This window comes from Syngnathus floridae, chromosome 12 (assembly GCF_059516105.1).
Source record: "Syngnathus floridae isolate MCC-2025c chromosome 12, RoL_Sflo_1.0, whole genome shotgun sequence".
NCBI lineage: Eukaryota > Metazoa > Chordata > Actinopteri > Syngnathiformes > Syngnathidae > Syngnathus > Syngnathus floridae.
This window is the reverse complement of record NC_142424.1, coordinates 4,825,225-4,846,370: the sequence shown is the minus strand read 5'-3', so window position 1 is coordinate 4,846,370 and position 21,146 is coordinate 4,825,225. Positions and strand designations below refer to the sequence as shown.

The 21,146-nt window shown below is 43.7% G+C and overlaps 1 protein-coding gene across 4 annotated transcripts in view; it reads right to left on the bottom strand.

Annotated features, from left to right (window-relative positions):
- Positions 1–21,146, bottom strand: part of unc5cb (unc-5 netrin receptor Cb) — a 123,186-nt gene that overhangs the window by 14,697 nt on the left and 87,343 nt on the right. For all 4 annotated transcript variants that reach the window (XM_088391487.1, XM_088391485.1, XM_088391488.1 and 1 more), the window contains 3 exons: positions 13,418–13,648; positions 7,919–8,062; positions 4,951–5,054 (listed from right to left, as the gene is read on the bottom strand). In XM_088391487.1, the coding sequence (XP_088247613.1) occupies positions 4,951–5,054; positions 7,919–8,062; positions 13,418–13,648 (479 nt within the window). The remainder of the gene's footprint in view (positions 1–4,950; positions 5,055–7,918; positions 8,063–13,417; positions 13,649–21,146) is intronic.

Genomic DNA, 21,146 nt, shown 5'->3' with positions numbered 1-21,146 from the left:
CAACAAGCGGGGCAGGTCGAGATAAGCAGGATGTTTATAAAAAGATGAGATGAAGGGAGAGGGCTCACTGTAATTTGTGCCGAGGTAAAACACTGTGGCCATTGTTGTAAAAGACGCAGCGTTGTTCGACGACTCCCAAAGGAGAAGATTAACCGATTGCGACACAAAAGTTGACTGTGAGTCGGCGCCGGAGGAACATCCCAAGCGGGTTCGACTGTCTTCCGTTTTCACATCATTTTCTAATAGTGGCTTTGATTTTGTACCGCTATTTTATACTTATATAATTTCTGACAATCTAGTCTGGAAAACTTTTCTCTCATTCTGAAAAACTCTCAGATGCCACAAGATGTGGTTGCAACTCAGGCGAATATGAAGTAGTGGTTTGGCGCCACCTTGATTAATCTTGTTGCAGAGGGAAGCAGCTCCGATTCGACAGGCCACAGGTATAAAAGTAGTGCTTTGGTGCTATCGTGACTCATCTATGAGCAGCAACTCAACTCTTTTTTTGAGGAATTATTTTCTATTTGCCAAATTGGTCACTAAAAGGTACAAGTGGGAAATCAGAACTGGGCACTCCTAATGCATCCGAAGATTCCCATTAAATTGGCAAAGATTCAGTCATCATGAGTCTTAGCGCTTCATTGTGCAACGAGAACAAAGCGTGATTACTAACAATAACGTTATGATTGCCATTTTATTCCTCTGATGGAACAAATAAAGGACGAGCAGCGCTCTCTGGAACAAGACTGAAAAAATGTTTCTTGTCCAATTTTTCTTTTGGCCAATGACAGCGACGGCCTCTGCAGACGCGACGCGTTCGGATGTCAAGAGCACTTTGATACGGGCGGGTAATTAAAAATTGAACAAAAGAGCTTTTCAGTCTAGATGTGCTGCTGTTGGGGAAGATGTCGGTGGGGGGTTGGGGGGGGGGGGGCAGAGGGACAGCCAGTGGTAGAGTGAGAAAAAGAAAGAAAGCAACGGTGCAGTCCTCACATTTTTTTTTTTCTCACCCGACTATAATTAGGACTCATTAATAAAAGCAGAGATGAGAAGGTAAGCCCGACTCGACATCACATTTCTCCGCAGATCGCACCCACCGCTCCTCAAACCCCCTCATTAGCTCCTGATTGGCAGTGCAACTTCCGGAAGAGGTAATTGGCACATTTTACATGAACCGGGGCAAAACTGTGAAATGTCGGCAAGTCACAGACGGAGAATCAAACGCGAGCTTTAGAAGAGGAGGAAACCGCTCATAACCGAGCGGACTGGACCAAGTGAAGAAAAACAAGTCGCTGTACAATATGGCGGAGGAGGAAGACGTGATCATTCAATGTGAATCGGCCCCCTCATGGCAAATAAAGTGCTTGAGGGAACAGATCCAGTAGAAGGTCAGATGTGATGATCAAGGCTGTCTCACAAAGACAACTTTTGCTCTCCAGCAATAATCAAAAGTAGCTTCACTGGGTGGATGGAACAATTTCGCTGTCTGCTTTGGTGACCTTTTTTTTTTAATTGCGGGGGCCTATGTGGCACCGACCGCGGCGTGGAATGTTGCATGCCAACGCATCTCTAATTAGCCAAATACAGTGTATGGATCACACGGTATACATTCGGCTCACTTGTTAAGAGCCCGGGTGAGACAAAGCCATCCATTACCCATCAGTGTTCTGCTAGAAATAGAATTGGTGGGAGGGGGGGGGTTGAGACTCTCGCTGTATATATCTGCCCCGAGGCACCTTCAATGACACACCTGTAGAACGTGCCGTAAAAAAAAAGACATTAACATTAATATTAACAACACAGGAGAGATGCTTGTTCAAGTCAAAGCTTCAAATTTTGATTTATAATTCAGTATTCTATATATTATCATAAGTTAAAAAGTGTTTTCGCATACAGATATGTTTTACATGCTGTGTCATGTTTGTTTACGTCATTAAAAGGCGGGGCCTGACTTGGTGAGTGATGTGGGTGTCAGCAAATGACAGTTGAGTGTTCACCGGCTGCTAATTGGCTAACGCAATCTGCGGTTTTAGTGACTCGCTGTGACTTTTAGCCGTCGACAGTTTGAGTATGAATGTATGCTTCGTGTTTATTTTCTTACTATTTATTCAACAGAGATTGAAAGTGGAGGTGGCTGTGTCTGGCCTTAATCACTTGCGGGGGCATTGCAGTACCTTTTAAGCAGCGATGGTCGGCTGTATTACATTAAGCAACAACGATATGTTGGCATGCTAATGTGCATTACGGATGCAGAGCTTTTTTTTTTTTTTTTTTTTCTGTGGGGGCTGCTTGAAGAGTCACATTAAAGCGTGGATGTCATTTGAGGAGCGGCGAGGATATAAATAAGCACACCGACTTACAAGTTCAAAAACACCCTCCAACACATTTTGGGGTGATTAGGAAAGCATTTGGCTTAAAAAAAAAAAAGAGAAGAAAATTTGCTCATTAAAACCTCATTTCCATGTTAAATTGGGGGGAAAAAAAAAAAAGTAAGCACCTGGCACAAAGCAATTCACCTTCCCGAGTGTTCCAGATTGCCGGGAGAAACAGAAGCATTTTTTTTTTCCCCTCTGCTTTATTTGGAAACATAAACAAAGCAGCGTTTGCTTTTAGTAGCGTTCTCGCCTCCTGTTTCGAAAGGCGGAGTAACGATTTAGCGAGGACTTTAAGAGTCAACCGCAACCATTTGCCAAGAAAAGCTTGTCGTGAGTGACAAGCGAGCGCCTGGAGGTCAATGGCGACTCGACTGGCGCAGAGGCTTCAAAGTGGCCTGGTGACACGGCGACTCTCCGGGGCTCACTTTAATGAACACACACGTCGCCTTTTACGAGTTCCTCGAGCCGTGTTCTTCTTGACAGTCACGGCTGTCTACGCCAAGAACTCACTTAGGTGACATACCTCCGCTGTCCAATGAGGGGAGGCCTCAGAGGCACATAATGGATCTCTGTCGAGAATCACAACCCTTTATTGTCGTGAAATTTATTGTCCTGAAATTTTCATTTAGTCACCAGCATCTGCCGGATGTCAGTTTGGTTAAAGAATTCTCTTTCTACTCAGCAATGCCATCGGACTTAATCTTGGCAAGGGCCGCCTTTCCCCACGATAACGCCGCAGGACCCCGAATGAGCGAGAATTCACATCGGGGAACCCATAGTAACCGGGCGCAGCGGCATCTCGGAGCGCCGCCTTCACCTCTGAACCCTCGTCTTTCTCCCGGATCTGACGCGGTGGAAGAAAAGGAAGAATGAAAGCACATTCTTCTACTGAGCAGATTGTTTTGTGAGGCCGCCACGCATTGTCACGTATGAAAGGAGTTACTCACAAGGAGCCTCTTAAGATTTCAATAAAAGAGTCTCGGCGAGGACCTCAAAGAAAAAGGTTCTGCGTGACGTGTTGGCTTTTCATCTTTTGGTCCCACATTACAGAGGAAGAGAACTTTGGTTAAATCGCCTTCAATTCCTTTCAACGAGGTTGATGTGAATCCGTTTTAGGAGTCTCGCTTACATTTTTTCCACCAGGGTGTTACCAGCACTGGATTTCAAAATCAGCTAAGGCAGCCAGCGAGACAGTTCGTGACTTTATGTAAAAAAAAAAAATCGACTAAATTCTCAGAACAGAAACCACGTCATCGCTACGAACGAAAGCAACGAGCATTTTTGAAGCAACTACAAATGATATCGGAACGCTACAGAAGTAAGTCCAACAAAGTCAGTCGTATGCAGTCAGCGCGATTTAATAAGAAAATTGTTACGAGTGTTTAGGTTTTTATGGCTTCAACCGCAGTCGGCCGCGGAGCCAGCCAAGCGACCGCACCGGCTCGAGACATCTCATCTTCTCCGTGCCGCGTTTTTTCTTTGCCGACGGGTGAAATATGACAGGTCTTTCCGTCGCAGCGTCTGTAACGTATTTCTCGAGATTCAGAAGAAACCTAAGAAGTTGAACATCTGTTTTTTTTCGCCGCTCAATACAACGTTCTCTTGTGTCCAGCTGTTTGAGTTCATGGATGGAAAAAGACATGATGCAATGGAATCTTTGCCTTTTTTTTTAAGACATGAGGTCATGGGGAGTCATTAAAGAATTTGCTGTACATGCTAAACTAGAAAGACAAGCCAAGAAACGCATGCTTGTCGATAACCCCAACATCGCCACATAATTTTATCAAATGAACGCCTGCTAGCTTAATGCTAATGTGCCAAAAGTCAACTTGGATTGTCTTCAGCTCTTTGATGAGCAAATTGAAGACAAGCATTACAGCAAATAAATGGATCAATGTCACCTTCAAAGAATGAAATATCAACACGTGTCGGCAAAACAGCTACTTTAGCGTCAAGCCCTTCATCTCCTTGGCTGACCAATCATTATCATCCATTTGTGTTCGAGTAGCACCCTGCTGTGCCCTTAATCGCCGCGTAGTGCAAATCCGTAAAACTCGGGGAAACCGCCTCAGACGCTTCACGGCTGTTCGTACGGATTGTTTAAGGACACTCTGTCGAGCAGCGCCTCAAACTTTGGGCCATTTAGCCTGTCAGCACTTTGAGCGCGGATAAATGTTGTGCAGTTCCACTCGGTTAACTCGGCGTTTCCAGGTCAATCACAAGCCTTGACAGAGTTCATTCCGACACCCCTCAACCACAAAACACCCGCACACTCGAGTGGCCCCTCCACCGCCCCACATCAATCTACTCTTTCATCCTCTATTTATGTTCCTGCAATCTCAAGTGAGCCTTTTCAAATGCACTTTTATAATGTTCTACTGTAGACTCGGAGGAAGTTACACACAGCTGGTTTTATTCTCATTTTCTTTTTCTCCCCCCCCACCTCTCAAATTTTATTAGCTGTGTTAACCAAATAGACGAAATAGCCCAGTAAGCGGCGGTGGAAAAAGAATGTCCATGTATTGAATAAAAAATAAAATAAAGAATAGCTATAATATTATGGCCCATATCTTACCTCAGCCATTGGGATGCCTTCAGGTGGGCGACACTGGAGCAACACTTCCTGCTCCAGTGACACTTCCTTCCCCAGCGGTTCTTGGTCAAAAGTCTTCCTTAGGTCTGCGATACACAAAAATAAAAAAATAAATTACATTTTATGTTATTATTTGGAATAAATCAATGCCTTTATTTCACCAGGCCGTTAAGTTGTACACATGGTGCAGCTGCAAGTCATAAAATGTAACATTCGTGTTTTTCTTTATAATAAAATTAAACAAACCCAGAAATATCGACTGTCCGTCTTCAGGGGAGGAATGTAAAAGTAAGTTAAGTGCTAAAATGGTTGACGTGGCAGTCATTTCCGACCGACGGGGCATATTTAAGACTATGGTGTAACTAATGGAGAGGAACAGGGAGAAAAAGAAAGTGCAAGAAAGGCAAGGAGATGAGTAGGTGTGAAAAGAGAAAATAAGAGTGGAAAAAAGGTGAATCCAAAAAATTTGCATTAATAGGGTTTTGTGAGTTCATGTCGATAGACGCTTTTTTTTGCTCTCTGCTTCTGGGAATTGAATTATGAAAGAAGAAGAGAAGAGAATGAAGTGTTTAGCTACACTGTGATACACTTGAGAAAAAAAACTGCATATGCTCTAACATGTTTCTTATGTTTCCATTGTGGCATTTTTTTTAAAAAGTATAAAGTCTTGAAAAATTCACAATAGACTTCATACAATCCAAGAGTCTTACATCAGTGATCGCTAAAGTGTGGTATGAATAGCAAGATCAATGTGAGGGCTCCCCCTAGTGGGACATAAATGAATTACTCAATTGGGTATTCAAAGTGCATAATAGTACAGTGGCCTATTTTTTGAATCCAGTAGGGTACATTTGCTAAGTAGTGAGTACAGTTCAGTTGTAGCTAACAACAAGACATAATACGTACGTATGCACTTAATTTGGAATTTATTTGGGTAAAATATATGTGCAAAAGATTATAAGTCAATCGTTATTTAAGTGCAGTTTTTATTTTCCGACAGTTCACTCCCAATCAAAAATATTAAATAAGACTTTTCACAAAATTTTATTGCTGGCCTTTAGAAGGGCACTGACTGAATACGCGACTGGCCGATTTAATCTTTTAAAATCAGTTTTTTTTTCAACTTTTTTGCACATTCACACATGCAAAAGAGATTTGGAATTCCACGTTTTAGTCACTTGCTTCTCACAACACTCGAGTCAACTGTGAGCCGTGAAAAAGCTGTTGGACAAGTTTAGTCATTACACAATATAGTGCCTTAGGGAGCATTTATTGGCTGGTTTGAATGTTTTTATTTTGTCCTCTTCAAGTACTCTTAGGAGCTGTGAAACATTTTGTTTTGTTCATCAAACCCAAACAATTCCACCCAGTAATTTTCCTTTCTTTTCAAAGGCATTGAATCATTTGAGTCATTTGTTTCATCTGCTCCATGTGAAAACACACTTATTGCAATCTCTTAAAAGGAGGACGGGGGGGGGCAGGCCATCACATGGAATTTCTGCATTTATTCGTCCTCCAAAAGACACGCGCACGCTAAAACCGCTTTCATTTTTGCGCGTCTCCAAGCACAACAAGCTCTTAACTCGCCAGCGTTGGCTGCGACTCCCAATCTGATTCAAGTGTCGATGTTCAGACGATGGAAGGAGGAGAGCAAAACAAGCCCATTTTTCCCATTATACTAACGGGATTGAGTCTGGCTGTGAAAAGATGCCCATCCCGGGAGCGAGCCCAGTCGAGGAGCTAATCCATTCAGCGGGAGCTAATGGGAGGGGAAGAGGGGGTCCATTGTGATTTGAGGGATAGGTTAGCGCTGGCAGGCTGCTCATCATGGGTGATTATAGGAGGCGGAGCAGCAGGGGATGGCTCAGTGGGGGATCGACGGCCGTGGATCCGACTCTCTCCGTTGTGGAAGAACAGCGATGGAAACAGAAGGAAAGTGTGGCAGCGAGTAGACAGAGCTGTTGCCCGTCCAAGCGATAGCCGCGTTCCAGCCAAGCGAGTCGGCGTGACCTCCTTTCTCTTTTGCCGCGAGTCGGAATGAACCACTTTGGTCACATATTGGAACCAGGGATAAAGTGGTGGCAAGTGGGTCAGCGCTAAAGCAAAACAGAGTAAACGCAGGAGTTGAAAGTGCACCCACACGTCCCTTCAGGTGCAACGATGACAACGGCGTGGTGTTACGTAAAGCGCTTTTCTGCTGCAACGCCATCGCCTTGATGCCGCAACTAGAACTAGATCTGTCAACAGTGACGGGCTGTCGTCATCCTTTGATTGGCAGGTTGTTTTTGAAGGAGTCAAGAAAAAGCCCAAAACAGGCACAAACTTGGGCTCTTTTCGTTTGGAAAGTATTTTGCCAGGCTTCAGAGTGGGTGGCGAGAGAACAAATCGAGACCATCAAAACAGCGTAAACATGCGGGATGGCCTCTTTACTGTGTATACACTGCTGCAGTTCCCTGTTTATGCTCAATTGTATACAAGGAAAGCAACATAAGGTTCTGTTCAAAGGGACACTTGACTGCCACATCTGGTGAAGTTCTCAAGAAAATTGAGTGCACCACATTTCCTCAGGAGTGAGAATGGTCCAATATTAATGGTGGCCCGATACCACAGTCGGGCCAATGTGTCTCTTCCAAAACAAATTTCAGAAATAAAAACTATGAAATGTGATTTTTGCACCAAATATTTTGAGTTGGAAGCCCAAAAAAAAGATTTTGCTGAAGATTACTGAATCCTATTCAATCCTGCTTTTTATGCCAACAATAAAGTAGGTTCATTTTGCAATGTATACATTGATGTATATTATAAAATGTCTTCTTTTCTTTTTAAATGAGTTTGTATTCATCTAAAAGTTTGACCTTTCAAAAACCAAAGTGGCATAAATGCTATAAAAACATGTCAAAAGTGTGCAAAGGGTATTTTCATATTACAGATTTCACTCGCAAGTACTCACAGGCGATGCGGACGTGAGCTTTGCGGCTCTTGGTGGTCCCCGCCGAACTCCAGGCCACACACTGGCACCAGAAGTCCTCGGGTCCAAAGAGCTCCTCCACCTGCTGCCGAGTGATCTCGATGCTGGCTTCCCTCACCACCAGACCTGCGAGGCCAGATGGAGGCGAGGCGTTTACGTTTCCAGTATTGCAAATGGACGTCAACTTTGTGTGTGTGTATGTGCATCTGGCCCTGATTCCAAAGCCACAACGTTGAGCTTCGGGGTCCCGCGGGGGCGGCTTGGGAGCATTACGCCGATGACAATCCCGTTTGCTAACCCCTCTGATTAGTGCTCATCTGGGTGCCAGGCCTCAAACAAATAAATCCTACACACAAGACAAAATGCCACCATAGCCCATCGAGCTGCTTCGCCTGCACTTCAACATATTTCAATGAGACTGATTGCCAAACAAATGCAAGATAAAATAGTAAGCTGAGTCGTTTGATTTGAATGAGTCAAACGAATCAGGTTGATGTAAGCGTCAGACACGTTAAAGCGAAACTTCAACGTTGAAATTCAAAAGGGCTTTTTGTGCCACAATTAGGGCAACATTACTAGTCGGTGCCATTTCAAGCCGACATTTAGAACGCAGACGCCGGTGCTGTTTGGATTCCATATTCGAACCCTATCATCAGTGTCACAAAACCACGCCAGGCAACTCTTGCCATTTTTAGCAGACTCGTGTTCATTTGTGCTTCACAAATACATTAATTCACTTTTCTGACATGTTTTCTTTTTTTTTTCTTTTTTACATAGGACCATGCCTTAAAACAAACACTGTTCTGTATGCAATAAAATTTTATTTATTTTTGTAGTTGAACATAATTGCCTCTTATGGTTTTAGCTCTGAACCAAAGAACATGTCATGTTTGCCCTTTTCCGTCTTTGTGCTCTTAATTTCCCTTTTTGGACGATAAAGTTGTCCTCATTCTGAAAAGCAACACATTGTAATTATAAGTTTTATCCAAATTATATTGTATTATTATTTTAACATTACATACAGGGTAGTGATTTAGAGAAATGTTTTTTTTGACTATTTTGCTTCAGAGATTTGCACAGTGAGTCACTTGCAGGTGCAGGAACGCTCATCTTGCTGGAAAACAAACCAGATCATAAATCAGCACTTAACTTTTAACCTCCCCTAATTCATCCAAAACCTCACGAAAACACTTCGATTGACTTCAAGTGTTCCTTGAAAACGATCCTTTGGCATTTAACGCGGAGGTCCGCCGCTTGTCCAACAGCTGTATTCATACACATCTGCAGAATGAAGGCGACCGTTGCCAAGTGCTAAATAAAATTTATCGCGCGCGTTCTAATTTCCATCATTAAGATCCAACTTGTTATGCAAGTGAGATACTTGTTCGGCGTATCTGTCATGTTTAGCACACCGAAGGGAGCCCGCGTTGATGTGACATCATAATGTGACTAAGCGGCTAACGCAATCAGAACGCTAATCGGTGCCGCAAATCTCATTCCAAACACATCATCACGCGTGAGGAAATCACTTTGAGACATTGCGAGACTCCAAATGTGCCGGACCGGGGAAAAAAAAAAAAAAAAAGAGAAATTTTGTATCGGCGGATCTGCGCTCGGGTCGCTGTTGCGTCTTGATTTTCTACTTGAGTGAAGAGGGAGGGGTGCTTTTGAAAAGGAACATGCCATTTTAGTTCGGGTTCAGCGATTTCACACACACGCCTCGCTCGGTGCTTAGGGTCGGATCCGGCGCAGCTTAGTGCTCATGAAAAATTAACGGTGAGGAGCAGACATGAGTGCTTGGACTGTTTTGGATCAGAAACCTGTGTGGATGGATAATAAGGGTAAATGGAAGATCAGTTAAAACAAATATCAGATGCATTGATTCAACACAGATGGAATAAAGAAAACATGTCCTTGTAAAAACCACACACTCGATTAGGTTCAGTCATCTGACAAATATCTTTAAGTACCAAAACAAAGAATTTACATTTAGTTCCCCCCCCCCCACCAGTGACGGGATACACAATGACGAATATCAGAAGCATGCGTTCATTCATATGAGTAAGCTAAAGTGATGACTCAACGATTCAATTGAAAATCGTAATTTGATCGTCGTCGATAGCAACACGCTCTACGCCGACATCAAGAGTCATTCGAGACTTCACGGCCACATGAAAAGGATTCTTCACGTGCTTTACTTTAAAAGCACAGAAGGCTCTGAAATAAGCCCGCTGACCTCATTTGGTGACTTCATGTTGCTTCGCTCAGCCTGCCGCTTATATTTGACCACTTAGAGATACAAAAGTCCTTTTTCATGGTGAATCCTCAAAAGTGATTCAACTTTTATGTCACGGCCTAAGCAAAAAAAGCTTAGCCGTATAAAAAAATATGAGCCCGGGAAAACCACAATGGCTGACTTGCTGTTTCATTTTGGTCACGCGTCCTTGAGACTTTATGTTATGACACACGACAAACATTCAGCACTTTTTCTTGCCGTGTCTACTTTTCATCATCTTATCTGAATACATGCTTTCTCCAATCCCTCCCCCCGCGACGCCCATCATGCTTCACGATTGAGTGATGTATGCTCGCCATGTTCCCGGATACAAATTGGCTCCCTTGTTAATCCCAAGTCACACAACAAAACAGCACTTTAGCCTGCGTGAATGTGTTCATTCTGTCAAAAATGCTAATGTACTTTCTTTACGCTCCGCTTTCTCACCTTACCTGATCGCAGCGCAATCACATGTTTGGAGAAAAATGCATGACCCATTTTTACTTACATGAAAAAAAAGAGGAAAAAGATACTGTACATGCAGGAAGTAGGAGGTAAGGTGTTCTAATGCGGAGAAAATGATAGCATAGACAATAAATCCAGCTTTGTAAGACCATAAGCACTAGCACTTCTTTCTAAATGCCGCTTGAGAACAAATTTATGGACACTCTTGAAGTGTTTGAGAAGTGTGCAAATTCCAATTTTGTGACTTTGAGGCTAGGTTATAATTTGTTAGATCAGAGCAAATCAGGTGACAGCTCATCAATCTTGCCATTGACTGGCGCTCTCTCTCTTTGTCAAGGAGAGCCCGGCAAATATTGCCTCGTGCCCAATCAAAGACTTCATTTGCTCGCAGGTGTCATCAGTGAGCTTGTCGCACGGTCGCCATGTTTTTAAAGACTCTCCCGGGCCGTCGCCGGCCCCCCCTTTATTCACTCGCAAACACCGCAGCCTCGACACTAATTGCTTAACAAACAACAAGTTCTATCATTGCAACTCCCGGAACCAATTTGAAAAATCTCGCCGTTCGCCATGGTAACCCGCTCAAACACGGGTCATAAACGCTCCGCCGTGTAATTGCATTTTAAATCACAGGCAATGTTAATACTGTCGAGAGCCGCTGACAGGCAGGAAAGAAGACAATTACTAGCTTGGATCAGACATGATGTATGGTGACTTTGCCCACTGGCGTCCACTAAGTCGAGCGCGTTCTGTCTGGCCATTTGCTCTCCGAAGACACGTTTGGCTGCGGCTGGCTGCATTATTTTGGAGCGTTTTTGATGTAGGGCAGTGCCCCCCCACCCCCTGAGGGGCGGAGCCAACAGCGCAATTGTCTGGTGTTTAAAAAAGAGAGAATAAAAAAAGCTCTTATGTGGTAATGTGCTATTTAATGCTTTGCTATTATTGGACACCCCACAGTCTCCACTTTGCTGTTTTTGTTGTCTTGTTGCCCTCAGTCTCTTCTTGGATAATGACTCTTTTGTCTTGAGAGTGAATATAATCGACATTTTATTTTTAGCATTTCCTCTTTCGACTGATGCTACAGAATGTTAATCTCACACAGTATTGTTTGATAAATTCTAACTTTGATAAATTCTAACTTATTTTTTTAGCCTGGTCTGTTCATCTTCCAGCTTCGATATTGAACCATCTGTACTCTTGACTTGTTGGCAAGCTCGATTGATCAGTTATGTTTGCAGCACTGCATTTCAAAGGTTTCTTATACTAGCAGAATGTTAAGAACATATTCCATAATTTGCTTTTTTTTTCGTGTTTTAACCAGCCTCATTCAAGGTCAAATTGTTTGCATGGAAAGATCTTGGCAACACGATCTGTAATCATCTGAATAAAAACGACTTTGCCGTCTGTGTATGATATATAAAAATGTATACTTTGCCTCTGTGTGTCTCCCGTCTTGTCCTTGTTCTCAGAACATCGCGAGTCATTGCTCGACATGAAGGTGAGACACAGAGGGAGAAAAAAAAAGGAGCACGTGAAAAATACAAAGTGAGAGACAGAAGCTCAAAAAGAAAGATTAAACTTCTGCGTCAGAAAGTGAGAAGTAGAAACTTCAGTATCAGCTTGTATAGAATGTAATGCATTTTAATTAGTAAATTATATTTTATTCTTGCTAATGTACTACAAAAAGAATAGTTTTTGTTAACAAAAAATGATATGGGTAAATCTCCCTGAATGTTCTGAACCTCAATGCCCTCATCATAGCTTTAGACAGCGAAGCATGAGTCATCAACAATAAATAAATCAGAGTTATCAATGACTGGTCGTATGAACAGTTATACATTTTATTTCCTGGGAAAATAAATTGCGCTGATTTGGTGTGATGGCCCCTATAGGGCCCCCTGCAGGACTGGAGTGGAACAGAAATAAATACTGCTCTGTATTTTATAAATTCATCTCAAAGTCAAACATGTTTTAGTGATGTGCGCGCCAACTTGACTGTTCGGCAAGTGTTATTTTTTGTTTGTGTGTGTTTGTAGAGCATAAATGAAGGAATATCTGCGCAGGAAGAAGCCCGTGGGCCTGGGCTGTTGTGGTAGCGGGGGTTGCGGTGTGTGCTGACGCGTGGGCTGTTGTTCTGTGTTGATGCTTTCAGCGCAAACGCCTTTGACACAAAGGGCCAAAGAAACACGGCAACCTTCAAACGCCTTCTCGGCAATAACAATAAGCAACACAAAGCGCCAGTAACATTTGGAGCAAAAAGGGCAAAACTTCAATACGCCTTCGCTTTTCATGCTGGCTGCAACACTTTTTTTTTTGGAGGTCTGTGTTACGGATTCAAGCATATCTATAACTCCTCAGTGCAACAGCGGGTTATGGATGTGTGCGCGATGGAGACGGCGAGTAAACAGCCGGATGAAAACGCGCTAAACGTGAAATGATTTGTACCTGTGGGGGGAAAGAAAGAAATGCAATTTCCAATACGCCGGCTGAATGTAGCCAATCAGTGGCCTGCGATGTTGGGTGTAATAGCTTCGGTGCCTTTGGGGGGAGCCGAGAATTTAGTGGGAAAAATAGGCTTGCCGGAGATTCGCAACCTTACCTTCCAAACACCAAATGCGAGAAGAGATGGGAGAAGCTTTACATGAAGACAAAAATCCATTCCCACTCACACGTATGGATAATTAAAAGTGATAACATTTGGTTTAGATTGACGAAGATGTCAGTGACCAGGCGGTTCTCCTTACCAGAGTTCTCGTCCACGCGTTCCTCCACCGTGTGCTCCTTCTGGTGAACCCATTCGCTGTTGCACTTGAAGTAGATCTGCGTAGCCGGCGTGGCTTTGCAGTACAAGTTGACTGGCTTGTTCTTGACGATGTAGGCCTCCTCGGGCTCCATCAGGAACACGGGCAGCGGCTCAGGCGGGTCCGAGGGGAAGGTTTCCGGCAACTCGCTGAGGCCTATAAAGTCATCGTCCACTAGGGGGAGAAAGGGAGAGTGAGATTGGATTTACATTCATAAAACTAAGTTCAGTAGGGCGAATAATCGAGCTAGTTTGCAAGCTAACAGCTAGCTAGTTTCGGTTTCACTCTCGGCTGTGCTTTTTGTCTCACTGGCTAACACACACATACACAGAAGATCTAATGACCTGAGGCTCCTGGCCCACTTTGCGCCATTCCTCTAATACTTCTGCAGTCGACAGATACGCTTCCCTGTAATTACAACTCCCTTTCATCTCTGCGTCTTGAATCGTGCACGCCGCCGCAAACGCGAAACGACGCTAACTGCAGCAAACACCAAAACTGGTAAACTTCTCCTTTGAAGAGGAGACAGGGAAGCCTATTTGTTTCCCGTTTGTCACCTGAAGAACTTGTCCTTTGTTACTGTCAATCCGGTAAGACGTCAATAATTCAGCAGAAGTAGCAAAACTGCCAGATTTTTGATGCGGACCGTTTCCAAAAGCCGTTGTTTTTGGCCGAAAGCTTTGTTTCACGTGGACCTGGGAAATATCTTCCAAAAGGAACTTTGCCTTCAGGCTGGATTCACAATGCAGGTCCAAGAAAAACCTTCGGAATTCTGCGGGAAACGCGTTTCATTTTGTCACCTCAAGAACATCTAAAGTCCTTTTTCTTCCCCGTGTCCACATGAGCTCGGATTGTTTTGACAGGGTTTGAAATTTTTCTGTTTTTACTTGATCGTTGTCGAGAAGGACTGGGGATGGGAGGGGGGGGTGAGTTTATCAGTGCATCAGTAATTCGTCCGTGCCCTTGTGTCCTCCACCTCCCTTGTCCTGTGCGGACACGCCGGAGCCTTGATGTCTGACAGAGGTTGCCTCCTGGTTGCCTTTGCGGCGCTGAATAATCTCTCTCTCGGCCAGATATCTCCCTGTGATGTCTCTCTAATGTTATCTCTGCCTCCATACCTGCCACGGCCCCCCCCCGAGATGATTGCTGGGAAATGAAAAGACGAGAAAGGCGAGGGGGGCGGTGGGGAGTGTGACCGAGGCCATCCTCACCGGGGTGGGAGGGGGGGGGGTCTTGTTTACCTTATCTGCGGTGAATTACATGCAACCTAAAGTGACCTATAAACATACTATAGCGGCTTATTCACTCATTCACTCACACATTCAAGTTTGCTTTTTTTTTTCTTTTCCACTTAAATCCACAGACGCCAACTGGGGCCCTGGCTCGCTTTCGCGATCCCCAGTCCGCCCACATGCTCAACCAGAGCACCCAGAAACGAGTCAACGAAACTCATTAAAGATTGCGTTCGCCGTCTTTCGGTTGCCACTGCCTTTATCTCCCCATCTCGCACACTCGTTCTCTCTTTCTCTCTGGCGCCTTCCCTGTGTCGAGCTGTGAAGCAGCAAAAATCTAAGGCGACCATGAAAGCGAGCGCACACTTGCAAAGCAGTAAAGGCCAGACTAGCCCACGGATATTCTAATTCATCAACTTCCTCACTGAGAGAATTTTTTACATTGGACATAAATGGAAGTGCTGCTCAAAAATATGAGAAAGAAAAAAGATCCCACTCATCATTACCTTGCTCCTTCTCTGAACTGCATCAAGCTGAAGGAGTCACGGCTGATACAGCTAAGCTAAGAAACAAGCCATCAAACGGATGCTAATGCGCATCTCCTCATCAATAAGGCATTTGAAAGTCTCTTTCCTCTTATTTGAGCCTCGTTTGTTTCATAAGTCTGATTAAAATGCAATATGGATTCTTGTGTTTGTGATGATGTGGCTTGATTTTAATCTCCACGCTGCTAAATTGTCTTTACAGTGAGGCTTTAAAATTTTAATGAAACGTGCCCTCGCAGCACTTTTTTTTTTTTAATTCCGATTGTATTATGCTTTGTAATTATGGTGAGTTTTGCTAATACCCACCAGAAGTCATATTAGGGAATAATCTAAGAGGCAAAGGGAATATTTGCAAAAATTGATCACAGTGGCTAGATGGCTGTCATTTCTGAAGATGGGAGTGATTAATAACACGCTGGCCTTAAACGGGTTTGTCCTTCTTTCCTTGTTACTGAAAGATTGGAAGAAGAAAACCTCGTCGAGCCTTGTCTGCCACGTGGGAGTGAACAAGAGCTTTGGGAACTCGTTTTGGCAGTGGCGCAGAGTTAGCGCCTCCCCTAACAGCGGGAATGTAAAAGGACGACAGCGTGGACACGGGCGAATCAAAGCCCAAACGCTGGCACCATTACATATTAAAGCGTGCTCTCGGGCAGAGGAGATATGTGTGAGGCCCGTGCGAGGAAGACGAGAGAGAGCACATTGAGATTTAGCTTATCGTTTCAGGGATTTAAGAAATGTAAACGCAATCGATGAAGCAACACATGTAGACTATCGCCAGCATATATTCTTTATCCTCTCTGAAGAACATCTCATATTACTGCAGCGTACTTAGAAGCTGTGTGATCTCGATCCCAGATGGCCCTTTAATACATCCCGTCTGCAATCACGTCATCGTCCATTATCCGCTTTTTTTAAGGCCCGTAACATGTCGGCTCGACTGCCGCTAAACAGAGCTCCTTCATTTTTCATCAAATGGGCCAATTTAAAAAAAAAAAAAATGTTTTAAGAAGTCTCGTCTGAGTGAAGAAGAAAATCGAAAGGATGGATCATTAGTATAACGGTCAGCCGTGCAGAAACATTCAAATGAGTGCATCAAAGTGCACCAGCGGAAAAGTGATTGACGGTGCGGTTTAATGAGAGCCGAGTTGCTTTTACGTAAAATAATAGTCAATTTTTATTGACGCTGTACTACTTGCTATCTCTTGTATGGAATCTAACAAGATGAAGGTGGACCTAAAAGTGAGGACGTGAACACAGATGACTGAGATGATGCGGTTGCATAAGTGTACACACCCTCTGACAACTGGGGATGCGGCCATGTTCAGAATGAAACAATCATGTTAAATGGGAGTTGGCGCACATCTGGGAATATTTTAAGTGCTTCTGAAGAAAGTTTTGATGTTTTGGTAGGCTTTTCCTGGCATTTTTGTCAGCTGAAGTTCAATGCATTGATTAAGGTGACGTAGACTAATACCTGCAGTCAATCCATTAACATATATTTTCAACTTAATTATTAATTACAATATGAATTCCACGTATGGCTCACAAAATATATACCGTGCATGCGCTGTACTTCATAAATCTAATGTTGACTCTATTTACCGCCTTGCTGCATACACACTGTAGGGTGAGATATTTGTGGGGGTGTTTTTCACAGATCATATATATTCTATTGTGTGTGTGTATGTGTGTGTGAGGGAGAGTGTCTTGTGATAACAGAGTCTGAATGTCGGCGCTGTGACACCCCCGTGCCAGATAAGCTCTCCATATATCCCGCAGATTTACTGTGCCGAGGAAGACGGAGGATGAGTGGGGAGGGAGCTGCGCCGACATAAATTTGCCGTCATAGTTTTGGAGTGGAGTGGAGCGGACTCCCACATATTTGTGGTTCAAAAATTCACTTGTTTTACTGTGCTATTATTATTATTCTTGCGGGAAAATAGACATTGCTGAACCTTTGTGCTTTCTGTAATGACAGAAGGTGCCTGGATGAAATGGAAAGTAGTCATTGGTGTCAAAGAAGTAAGTATATGTCATTTTTGAAAATACAAACAATTTTGAAAAATTAATGGCTATTTTTTTTCTCTTCAATTTCCAATTGGGATTTTACAGGCAATTATTTTGGGTCTTTCCTGAAGTGTTTTTTTTTATTCTTTTTTTTTTTAAAAAAATAGATTCACCAATATATAAAACATTTAAGGAATCATTGAACATTTTTAGGTGTGACTGGCTTTTTTTTTTTTTTTTTTGCAATTCGTGGCAGGGCTCGCCCCCCTATCCCCTGGTGAATAGTGGTGGTTTACTGTAAAAGAAAATAGAGCAACTGGCTGGGTGGTTAAGTAGACAACAGGGGGGCTTTACTAGGCAATGTTTTGATATGCGGCGATGGAGAAGAGCGCAAGGTGCTTTACAGCTGAGTGGTCAAGCAGAATAATAAACCACTCACCTGTCATGTCAAGTGAAGCGGCATAAATCGACTGTCAATCAACTCTGACTATAAATCGCCCGGCAGCACACCTCCCCATTATATTGAGTGAACATAAATCAATGCTAACGACTTTCTGCGGGTCGATGCTTGTTAGTATTGGATTAAGTAAAGGCCCGTTCATCCTCCGCCAGCGCCGATCGATAAGCGCCGCCGTTGTCTTTAACGCCGAGTTCCACGATAAGAAGGTAAATAAGCGGCGGCTTCCTTCCACTTGGACGTCTATTTGCGGCTGAGTGCTTCATATCCACATTAGCGTGTACGCACGTTATCTGCAGGGCCGCGGCTAACGCTTGGCTGCAGCGGGGGCCATTTATTGATTCCTGTTAGGGGCCGGCGACCCCATCAGCCCCCCCATCCTACCCGCGAGCCTTTCAACCGCTCATATTTCCTCTCCAGGGGAGACAAACAAGAGGACGCTCTTTTGAGTTGTCAGACGCTAGCGGGGTAAACACGCCAGCCGCTTCACAGATGCGCCATCGTAGGTCAACGAGCGATGACCCAAAATGGAGCCAAAAGTTTCGAAAAGAAAAACTATTCTTCTACGAATGCAAGGATTCCGATAAATGGGACCGAGCTTTATCATAGGAGAAAAGCTTTTGCAAAATGGAAGACTTTTCAATTCACTAGTCCAAAATGATTATTTAATAACTTTGTTGAACTTTGTGCACATTTCTCCATTCATTGCACACGAGAATATGCAGCGGAGCAAATCAAGCGATAATTAGGACATCTACGTAGACAAGCAATTTAAAACCACAGCTTGCTCTCTGTGACTTCTTTTCCAACTCCTCCAACTGCTTCTTGCACATCAGTCATGGCCGTTGCTCACATGTTCCCTCTGATTGCCATCCCTGACCTTCACTCCGCCCTGTCTGGCCGCAAACTGCCGGCTGCCGCTCGCCAGTTTCACGCCAGGCTTTGGCCGCTGTCTGGATGTTCAAGTGGCCTCCCGTCGGCGGGAGGAGCAAGGTCAGAGCGTTGTGCCAATCTGAAAAGCTGACGCGCCGTGCTTTCAGATGCCTTCGAAGCCACAAAAGTGGCAAAGACAGCGTGGGAGTGAATAGATGCGAATATGCAATTTAATTTAAAGGACGGAATTTTCAATGCCCACAGATAGACTTTTCACCATAGGTGTCAAACCTAAGGCCTAGGGGCCAGATACGGCCCGTCACATCATTTTATGTGGCCCGCAAAGGGAAATTGCGCAAGGACTTCATGTGTCAATCAACAACAAAATTACAAATTGTCTTCACTTTTAAAAAAATATATTATATTCACGTTTTTAAAGTATATGAACAGGTTTTACTAGTCTGTGATTTCAAAACGAGTTATTCATCAGTTTGTTGTGTAGCCTATAATGTATATAATTGACAGTCATAATGGCGCGCCAAAGGAAACGGACTACAATGCGGTCCGCGATAAAAAATGAGTTTGACACCCCTGCTTTAAACATTCATACCATTATCGACTGAGGACTCTTCAAAATATATTTGAAGCAATGATATAGGCAGACTCTAAAATGAGCCGGACTGATGTGCTCCACGAGGCGTCAAGCCGCACGTCATTTAAAATATCGTCTGTACAGCTGATAACGTATTTGTGATGAAGACGGTTCAATCGTGGAGCATTTTCATTGGCTCCTATGGGAATGAATTGTTCGAAGTTCCATTCTTCATCCTTCCGAGAGTTTTTAAAAATTAATGTATACAAATCTTACTTTTTGATCCTTTTCTGTCTGTCATATTTTCTGCTCGCTCTCCAGCAATTAGGAGCTTTCACTCTGGCGTCTTGTAGAGCTCCGCTTGTTCCCTCCTGGATGAAAAGCTATTTTGGTGCGTGATTGGAGAATGATGCCGCTACTTAGCGAGTCACTCCGTCAGTGCAAATGGAGGCATGAAGGTGGGGGGGACAGATAGGAGAAGAGGGGGGAAAAAGCTCGAGAGGAGTAGTGGCTCCCTGGGGCGCTGTAGCTGTGATGGGTGAGCTGTCAAACGGCCCATTGTCCAAATTACCCAGCAAGCACCGTGTCACCACCCGGGACTAATTTACGGTACTCTACGAATGGAGTCGGTGGGAGAACGGAGAAGAAGAGGATGTAGGTGAAAAGGCGGGCGGGGAATCGGGGGCTTAGCTCGCACCTTACAGAGCAGGCAACAGAATTTACGGATAAATTGCATGTGAATGCTAAAATGCTGAATAAAAAAGAAGTTTTGGTTCATGGTCATTTCTGGCATGGCGAAAATCGTGATTTGAATGAGGTTACTTTATGAGCAAGCATTTGAACTGTTCCATTCAAAATAAATGGGAAACTATCGAGGGGGATTCATGGCAGGTGTCAATACAAATAAGAATATGCGTCAACACCGCCCACCGACTGCCATACATCCGCCGAAGCTCCCAAGATCGTCACGCGTCAACCTTGACCTGGCGCTGACTGCGGGGTCGTGGAGGAGGAGGAGACGTGTCACACTCTTTAAACGCCTCGTCGTGCTCGCTGTACTTTGATGCGATGACTGTACTCTGGTTAATTGGCTCGGAACAGCGGGCATCCGCTTTCTGGCACCACGCAAAGGGCGAATGGAAAATCACCCCAATTTACAGCACCATGTCATTATTTTGATAATAAACCGTCTGCTGCTATGGAGAATGACAGCATCTTCACGTTGAGTAATTTAAAGTCATTTTAGGCAGTTGAGGATATTAAATAAATGAATTAGTTACAATATTAAATATTTTGTGTTCGCGTTAAAAATAAAATTTTGTACAAACCATCTTTCACAGTTTATCACAAACTTCTTCAAAGTTGTCCAAGGTATGGCAAACTATAAACCAAATCAACAATTTTACACATTGACTCGGATTACAAAGTTTACACAAAGTTATTTTTGAAAACTTTAACATCTTCCATTCCAGTAAGTCATTTTGCCCGAATCCGTCCACAAGAAAGAGCTGATTAGTCGCGTAATTTGATTTACCCCAAATTACTAATTCATTTTCTGGGTCAAACGACAACATGAGGCCTGATAAGTCGCCGAGTGAAAACCGTAGCGCCCTTCATTGTGGCTGGTGCCAAATCCTTTCTGACACCCGGCTCCACCCTCAACACTCATCCTGCTTTTCCTTTGCTTGCATGACCTCATGTACTTATTTGCCTGCCTTTCCTCCCCGTGCATTAGCCGTGTCACGCTTGCCAAAGGCTCAGTCGTCAGCTTCTATTTGGTGACATATTAATCATTGCATAATAATATATACCCCATGTTAAGCACACACACGAGTCGTAATTTTCACACGAGTCAGCCAGGCTAGAGCTGACGAATGGCTGACACCCACAATTAAAAATCCAAATGACAGCCATTCATTCTTTCAACATTTGGAGCAGATTAATCACATTTCCATTCATTTAAGTG